This window comes from Myotis brandtii, unplaced genomic scaffold, assembly GCF_000412655.1.
Source record: "Myotis brandtii unplaced genomic scaffold, ASM41265v1 scaffold152, whole genome shotgun sequence".
Lineage (NCBI taxonomy): Eukaryota > Metazoa > Chordata > Mammalia > Chiroptera > Vespertilionidae > Myotis > Myotis brandtii.
The window spans coordinates 1,064,284-1,072,946 of record NW_005355502.1 but is presented as its reverse complement, the minus strand read 5'-3'; the positions used below and the strand labels follow the sequence as shown (position 1 = coordinate 1,072,946).

At 42.2% G+C, this 8,663-nt stretch overlaps 1 protein-coding gene across 4 annotated transcripts; it reads left to right on the top strand.

Annotated features, from left to right (window-relative positions):
• The first annotated feature begins 35 nt into the window (after positions 1–35).
• On the top strand, positions 36–7,574 carry ERI2 (ERI1 exoribonuclease family member 2). Of its 4 annotated transcripts, none has more exons than XM_014535832.1 (6): positions 36–107; positions 1,665–1,821; positions 2,728–2,828; positions 3,326–3,407; positions 3,960–4,048; positions 4,250–5,843. In XM_014535832.1, exons 5-6 carry the CDS (start codon positions 4,001–4,003, stop codon positions 5,573–5,575), a joined length of 1,374 nt encoding a protein of 457 aa, XP_014391318.1. In that variant the 5' UTR covers positions 36–107; positions 1,665–1,821; positions 2,728–2,828; positions 3,326–3,407; positions 3,960–4,000; the 3' UTR covers positions 5,576–5,843. The 4 variants fall into 4 exon arrangements, with proteins under 4 accessions (XP_014391318.1, XP_014391319.1, XP_014391320.1 ...); XM_014535833.1 differs by lacking the exons at positions 36–107; positions 4,250–5,843 and adding exons at positions 764–1,055; positions 7,244–7,574; XM_014535834.1 differs by lacking the exon at positions 36–107 and adding an exon at positions 766–1,055 and having other exon boundaries at positions 4,197–4,287.
• Positions 7,575–8,663: the final 1,089 nt, after the last annotated feature.

Below are 8,663 nucleotides of genomic sequence, written 5' to 3'. Positions count from 1 at the left end.
CGGGACGCCCTCGTCTCTTGCAGAGCAGTTGTTCGACTACCTGGTTGTTATTGACTTTGAGTCGACGTGTTGGGAAGACGGGAAACGCCACCGGACCCAGGAAATCAGTGAGTGACGTGCCGCCGGCCCAGCCGGCCTTCAGTGTCACTGTGCAGCGCACAGATGTCAGCAGATAGAAAACAAGATGGCCCGGGAATTAGTCGTTTACTGTAAAACCCGACTCACCAAAGAGAGGGAGCAAACCCGAGTGCCTGACCGTGACCGCACAGGAAACGCGTGTTTAGTGGGGGAGGGTACCGAGGGCGAAGGACAGGCCGGGGTTGGGTGGTGAACATGCCACACAGACAGTGTCCGATAGGATTGTATATCTGAACCTGTATACTTCTATTAACCAATACATTTTTAAAAATTAAATAAGTGTTTTAGGATTGCATTCAAAATCTAAATTGCATAGAAACTGAAAAATACCTTTGCAAAAAAGAGTAAATCCATTTTTGCTTCCATATGGATTTTAATGGTGAAAATATATTTGAATTTTATTTTATTATTATTATTTTTTTAATATATTTTATTGATTTTTTTACAGAGAGGAAAGAAGAGGGATAGAGAGTTAGAAACATCGATGAGAGAGAAACATCGATCAGCTGCCTCCTGCACACCTCCTACTGGGGATGTGCCTGCAACCAAGGTACATGCCCTCGACTGGAATCGAACCTGGGACCTTTCAGTCCGCAGGCCGATGCTCTATCCACTGAGCCAAACCGGTCAGGGCTATATTTGAATTTTAAGTAGATATATTCAACTTTAATATTTTGACATTCTTTGGCATAACTTTAATTATAACCATTACATCACACTGCTTTGGTCATTTTAATATGTTTTTACTGAAACACTGATTAAGTGTCAATTGATGATTCTTTCACGTAGTTGAATTTCCAGCGGTATTGCTGAACACATCAACTGGAGAGATTGAATCTGAGTTCCATGCTTATGTTCAGCCTCAGGAACATCCAATTCTTTCTGAATTTTGCATGGAATTGACAGGCATAAAGCAGGTATGCCCTTCCTTCCTTCTCTTCTCACTGCCCCAGCCCCCAAACAATAAACAAGCAGGTATGATGCAAATACTAAAATTCAGAAGTCAATTTCAAAAAATAAAAGCTATATACCATTTGGAGCTAGGTTTATTCAGTGTTAGAAGAAATAATGTCCCCTCCAGAAGTCCATTAGAATCTTTAAAAATTAGAAAGAATAGTGTGGTAAAAATGAATATCAAATCTATTTTATGGAAATTAAATACATCAAATTTCTGGTGGTCTGGATTATTTTTCTGTGTGATTTTAGATTGGTAACCTAATTTTTCTTACTTTATAGAGTTCTAATCATTGAATTATCTCTTTCTCATGTGTTACAACATCTTTTCACCAGGTAAATTCTTTGTCAGTATTTTATGCTTTCTTGGTGCACCCCCTAGTGGTCTTTGTGCGCAGTCTTGTTCTAGTTGAGCCTTGATTGTTGTAGTTAATACTAGCGGGATTTGACCACCAGGCCGACTGGCTGTCGAACCTCTTCTTTGTTAGGTACCTACGGGGCCTAATTACCAGCTGTGTGGCCAATAATTATGAAATTTGATTGTTGAATTCAGACTTTGTGACTCTGTTCAGGCCCAAGTTGACGAAGGGGTCCCTCTGAAGATTTGCTTATCTCAGTTCTGTAAATGGATTCAGAAGATTCAACAACAGAAGAAAATTATCTTTGCTACTGGGGTTTCAGATCTACCTACTTCAGAAGTCAAGTTGTGTGCATTTGTTACTTGGTCAGGTAAAGAAGTTTGTAGCATCACTCTTATGTAATATGTAATTATCTCTAGTAAGAATTATACTTGTTAACCTTCTGGACTAGGAAAAGAAATCCAAGTGCCCAACAGAAAAGTAAATTTATTCATATTTTTAAATTACCATTCTGGGATGCCTGCAAACTTTAAGCCTTAACTTTAAGAATCTTTCTTGATTGTTCGCTTTGTTCTTCTGAATCCAGGTAAAGATTAGTGAAAACTCTTATCATGCTATTTTATACAATCTTGAATAAAAAGAGTCCATGTTCAACTCATACCCTTTGCTTTTATTTCACACTTACTAATGCAGCCATCAAGGAAGAAACAGGCCATTTAAAGTAGATCTTTTGTATGCCTGTGATACAGCATTGCCATTAATAGTAATGATAGCAACGCTGTGTCATTGCTGCTTAGCATTATTAGTAAGTATACTTGGTTTCTGTTGCTATGTTTAATTTCTCAATTACATGAATATTCTCTTAGAATGTTAAAAGCAGATAACCTTCTCCATATAGGCCTTATTACTTCACATCTTATTCTTTCTGAAATATTCAGTATGTCTTATTGGATCTTTAATAAATCATTTTGAAGCTTAGTTACCAATCTAATTTCTTAACAATAAGTTATGTAAAGTGAATAATTGTTAGATATTAACTATGTATATGTATATGTATATGTATATGTATATGTATATGTATATATGTATATGTATGTATGTATATGTATGTATTATAGTATATGTATATATATATATATATATATATAGTATTACATATTGTATGATTCTAAATCTTACTATTTTATATCATTTTTCAGCACTTTATTTATAAATGATGATAGCATAAAAACGTCTGGCATCATTGCTTTGTTCTATTTTAATATACTTAATGCAGACTGGGACTTGGGTGTTTGCCTGGAGTATGAGTGTAAAAGAAAGCAGCTGTTTAAACCTGTGTTCTTAAATGCTTGGATTGATCTCAGAGTAACTTACAAGGTAAGGGTCAAAGGTGGGGGCATGTTCACTTTCCTTTTATTGAAAAATGATTAAACTTTATTCCACACATAGGTATGGATTTCTACAAATAAAATATTTTCTTTTGAAACATTCACATAAATACAATCCTTATAGCATGTAAAGACAACGTAACAGCCAAGACCGGTTTGGCTCAGTGGATAGAGCGTCGGCCTGCGGACTGAAAGGTCCCAGGTTCGATTCCGGTCAAGGGCATGTACCTTGGTTGCGGGCACATCCCCAGTGGGAGGTGTGCAGGAGGCAGCTGATCGATGTTTCTCTCTCATCGATGTTTCTGACTCTCTATCTCTCTCCCTTCCTCTCTATAAAAAATCAATAAAAATATATTAAAAAAAAAAAAAGACAACGTAACAAAAATAAGCAATTCAAATCTAGAACTAAAAATTATGAAGAATTGTTCATACATAGTCTTCCAAATAGTAATCATTTTCTTAAACATGTCTTCATTTATTTATTAGATTTTCTATAGGAGAAAACCAAAAGGACTGAGTGGCGCCCTGCAGGAGGTGGGAATCGAATTCTTGGGACGGGAACATTCTGGTTAGTATAATTTATTATGTAAGTAATTTTATTTTTTATAAAGTGTTTTATGTGAATCTCATTTTTTGTGATGTCATTAATAAGGAATATACTTCAGCCTAGAAAAAGCTCCTTCTAATCTATACAATTTAAATTATTTCTAAGACTCAAATGACATTTGTGTGTAAGATAAAGATTGCCATCTAATGGCTGTCCAGTTGCTAAAAAAGAATGAAAAAAATTAGCCAATCAAATGGAATTAAACAAATGCCCAAATAATACAGTGGACTAGTGAAAAACTAAGCGAAACTCACAAAACATGGCGCCTCAGAATCTTGGTCACATTTTTGTGACCTAACAGATTTTCACCTCTTCCTCTGTAAATGTGGGAGACTTTGTCCTTCATTGGTAAGGCTGCCGCAGCTATCCACAGACCAACTTATCATGGTTAAAACTAGTAAGTGGTCATAAAACTAACAGTTCCAATTTCCATTTCAGTGGTGGGTTTTTTGTTGTTGCTGTATTTCTTTTTGTGGTACTACTAAAGATAGTGCTTGATATTTATTTCCTCAGGATTGGATGATTCTCGGAATACTGCACTTCTTGCTTGGAAAATGATCAGGGATGGTTGCTTAATGAAAGTTACAAGGTCCTGGAACAAGGTCAGTGGCGTCTTACTCCTTTATTCTGTCATCTCAAATTTCAGAAGTAATTGTAGGTTCATTGAAATGTAGATGTCATGAGTGTAATCATTTATGTCAATCGATGGTGTTTTTCTCTTTTTGTCATATCATATAATGTGTACTAAAGAAATTCTGAATGCACAGTTGCTGAAGCTATTGGATTTGCTTGTGGAATTATAGGTTCCCACTAAGAAGAATCCCAACATTTTGGGCAGAAATTTGAATACCAATCAAGTTGAAGAAACATCAGTCTGCAACAGAAGCAGTCGGGGTCCCAGCATATGTGATAGGGAGCCTAAAAATACAATACATTATCATGAAAAAGTGCAAATGAGGTCTGATGGTATGAATTCTATAAAAGTAAACCAAGATGAGTTACAACCAAAGAGCAATTTAAAAGTAGGTCTTCGCAATGTCAAAAACTGTTTCTCTCTCTTGACTACTCAGTCTTCTACTTCTCTGGGGCAGCTGCAGTGCCCCGGCGTCTGTGCACCTATGCAGAAGCAAATCAAAGACGAACATCAAGCATTTCGTGCCAAATCTAAGGCTTCCACAGCGGATTCTGATTTGGTGCTTGTTTCAACTACCATTTCATCTGTTAATCATGTTTCTGATGTGGAGATGAGTTCTGCTCTCGACTGTTTGCCTATGTTGACTGATTGGGAGGATGTAGCTTTACTGCCAGCATCTCAGCCTGAGCAAAATATAGATGATATGCCGCTCATTAGTGACTCAGACTTAGCTACTTCATTGAAGTCTGGAGAAAGGTTAATGGTTCTAAAAGAATCTGAATTGTTAAGTTATGAGAACTTTGAAAGCACAGAAGAAACTCCTCAACAATCTGAGACCTCTAAGTTGGTTGTGTATAAGAGTCCACATACTACTATTTATAATGTAAAAGAAGCCAAAGATCCAAGGTCAGATGTTTCTAACTTTAAATTACCTGAGTGCAAATCAAGCAGTTTGAACAGTGTTAAGGCCAGTGTGTCTTATCCTTCAGTTCTGGGGAAATGTCTTCTTTTAGGTGGTACTAAAAGGAACCCACCCAGTCCCCCAGCTGTCCCCCTAGCAAAAAAGCAGCCCTTCACTATTCATGAAGAAAAGCCGACATCATGTGATGGCTCCCCAGTGAGGTCTCGGAAGCTCCTCTCCTCTGTCTTCACTCCTACAGTTAACCTACGAGAGCCTTGGAAGAGTGGGAAGGTGACACCTCCATTATGCAGGTGTGGCCGGAGGTCTAAGAGACTTGTTGTTTCTAATAATGGACCAAACCATGGGAAAGTCTTCTACTGTTGCCCTATTGGGAAATACCAAGAAAACAGAAAATGTTGTGGTTATTTCAAATGGGAACAAACACTTCAAAAGGAGAGGGCCAACAGCACAATTTGGTCTCATTCCTCAGGGGCACTCACCTCTAGTTCTCCAGAAATAAGCCATGTTTGTGACCAAAAGGTAAATGTTTCTACTAAAAATGCTTTGAGACTCAGACCTTCAATGAGGAATTGATGAACTTTATATCTAAACTATGTTTTTACTTTAGTATGACGTTTGATGTAAAGAGAAAAGCATATAGGGCTGCAAGTTAGGAGAACAGCATTATCTGAGCTCTGTCCACTGCACTTGGACTATTACACACACACACACTGAAAATAGAGAAACAAATTTCACAGGTTTCTAATTTCAGTCACCAGCCATCTAACTTTTGTCTTTTGTTCATGTATGAATCCTGATTGTTCCTTGAATTCCCAAACATGAGTAATCTTAAAATGCCTAACACTATTTTATTTATATTTCATATATTGGCATTTGCCAAATTTATCATACTTTGAAGAACCACAAGTGAAATATTTTATAAACTGCATTTATTAAATACTAGAGGCCCGGTGCATGAAATTTGTGCACAGGTAGGGTCCCTAGACCTGGCCGGTGGTCAGGGCCCATCAGGTTCCCAGCCTCCCTGCCTCCTCCTTCCCTCGCTCCCTCAGTGCCCCTCCGCTGACACTGATCACCTGCCATGTTCTGCGCCACCCCCTGCTGGTCAGTGCACGTCATAGTGAGTGATCAAACTCCTGGTCGAACTCTCGAGGGGACAATTTGCTTATTAGCCTTTTATTATCTACTAGAGGCCCGGTGAATGAAATCCGTGCATGTGTGTGTGGTGGGGTGTCTCTTAGCCTGGCCTGCACCCTCTCCAATCTGGGACCCCCTCGGGGGATGTCTGACTGCCAGTTTAGGCCCGATCCCTCTCGCAATCTGGAACTGCTGGCTCCTAACCGCTCGCCTGCCTGATTGCCCTTAACACGCCTGCCTGCCTGATCACCCCTAAACCCTCTGCCTGCCGGCCTGGTTGCCCCTGCCAGCCTGATTGCCCCTACCTTGCCCCCCTGCTGGCCTGATTGCCCCTAACTGCCTCTGCCTCGGCTCCCAGTCTGGCCTCACTCTTCGGGAGGTGACCTGGCGGATCAGGGGAAGTCACCCCCATCACCCCACTGCTGCTGCCACTGCTGGCCTGAGCCTCGGCCCTTGCAGCTGCCATGGCTTTGTCTGGAAGGACGTCCGGAAGATGTCCACTCTAATTAGCATATTACCCTTTTATTAGTATAGATTTGAGGACCATTACAAACATGCAGAACTTAAAGAAAACACATGGGCCCTGGCTGGTTTGGCTTAATGGAGAGAGCATTGGCCTGTGGACAGAAGGGTCCTATGTTTGATTCTGGTCAGGGGCACATGCCTGGGTTGCAGGCTCGATCCCCAGTAGGGGGCCTGCAGGAGGCAGCTGATCAGTTATTCCTATCATTGATGTTTCTATCTCTCCCTCTCCCTTTCTCTCTGAAATAAAAAAAAAATTTTTTTTAAAAAAACACATGATCTTCACTTTGGGCTTTTCATTTTACAGATCCTTTGTGCAGTATTTTAACTTCCCTCAACTTTCCTTTACCCACCCTTAAAATGCAGTCTATTTTGGGGAAGACGATCAGGAAAGTGATTCTAGTGGGTGTAAGGTTTTTTTGGAGGGGATAGGGTCATGAAAATATTTAAAAATTGAGCATGGTGATGGTTGTACCACTCTGAATTTACTTTAAAAAAACGACTCAGTATATGAGTTATATCTCAACAAAGCTGTTCTTTTATTTCTTTTTAAATAAAGACCAGTCTTATAATCAATTGCAGATGTTTTCAGAGGCCCCCCGCGATTTGCTTACTGCGTCCCAAACCACGGCTGCGACTCCCAGTTGCCTCCAGTCCTGGTGGATCTGGATGGTGTGGTTTGCAAAGGAGAAGGTGGCAAGAGGCTTGTGGAATTTCTGCAACCCCATTCCCGCGGTCTCATAGGGCACCAGGGCCATTTCCACTGTGCCAGCTCTCTGCTTTCTTTAACCTGTTGGGCAAAAGAATCCTGCATGCTCTGGCCAGAAAGTGCATTCTCTCTTAGGTGGCCCAAATGCTTTTTTTTAAAGGTCGTTTTATGGATTCAAAAGAATAAATAGATGTGGAAAGTTTTTGTCGAATTCCTTTTACATGGTTCTTCCAGTCTCCTGGGAAGTGAGATGTGGCTCTGAATTCATCACAAAGGGTGTCTTTGGGCAAAAGCACCCAGAACGGTACAACTCCTGCAGGATGCCCTACACACTTCACTGTCAGGACTCGGGGGCTGGAGGGTGAGCGAGGCGGCGATGCCAGCACAGGACCCGGGAGAAGGTAGTGCTTTCTACACTGCCCAGGCCCGCGTGGACTGCAGCTGCACCTGCCGAGGTGGGCAGGGTGTTTCTGCTGTTTTGTTTTGGTCTGGCCTCCACCCATCAGCCACAGGCCTGTGCCTGCACTGAGACTGAACGGTTCAATGGTCATACTTTTTGGTGGACGGTGGATGGTGGACTCACTCTCACCTCCCGGAGACTGGCAGTTAGACACTGGCAGCTTCCAAGTCGCTTGCAGGGAGAGTGCAGCCCTAGGTCCAGAACAGACTCTGGCGTCCTCGGCTAGGAGGGGGGCCGCCAGCAGTTTGAAGGCCGGCCACACCCCATGATCATGGTGGGGGTCCCCTCATGGTGACCGTTCTTCCCGTTCCCTCAGCTCCCTAGCCTGTTGTTCGGTCATCCATCCGGTCGTTTTGGTCATTACGGCCCCTGCCCCTGGCTTTTTATATATTAGGATATATATAAAACCCTAATATGCAAATAGACCAAACAGTGGAACAACCAACCAGTCGATATGACATGTGCTGACCACCAGGGGGGTCATGGTGGAACATGGTGGCTGTAGGTGGCTGTAGGCAGAAGGCGGCAGAGCACGGAACGTGCGGGCATTGGCTGTGGTGGGATGGTGAAGCAGGTGAGTGGGGGTGCCAGACCAAAGCGGGGGCACTGGTCACTGTCATCGGGGAGAGCCTCTGGTGGTTACTGAAAATTCTGGGCTCCAACGCACCGTGGTCCCACCAGGTGCTCGCACCTGCTGCCGGCGCCAGCCCCCCCCTCGCACTGCTGCCAGCATCGGAGCCACCACTCACACCTGCTGATAGTGCCGTCAGTGGGTGCAAGCGGCGGCTGCCAGCCCCGGTCGCCTCTCAGTCCTTCTCCCCCTCCTGCTCCTG

Bases quoted from the DNA above. Each gene is read 5' to 3' on its own strand.
- ERI2 (XM_014535831.1), top strand. From the start codon at position 1,032: ATGGAATTGACAGGCATAAAGCAG. The intron at 2,829-3,325 runs GTAAGGGTCAAA...TTTATTTATTAG, and splicing joins ATCTCAGAGTAACTTACAAG to ATTTTCTATAGGAGAAAACC. The intron at 3,408-3,959 runs GTTAGTATAATT...TTATTTCCTCAG, and splicing joins CTTGGGACGGGAACATTCTG to GATTGGATGATTCTCGGAAT.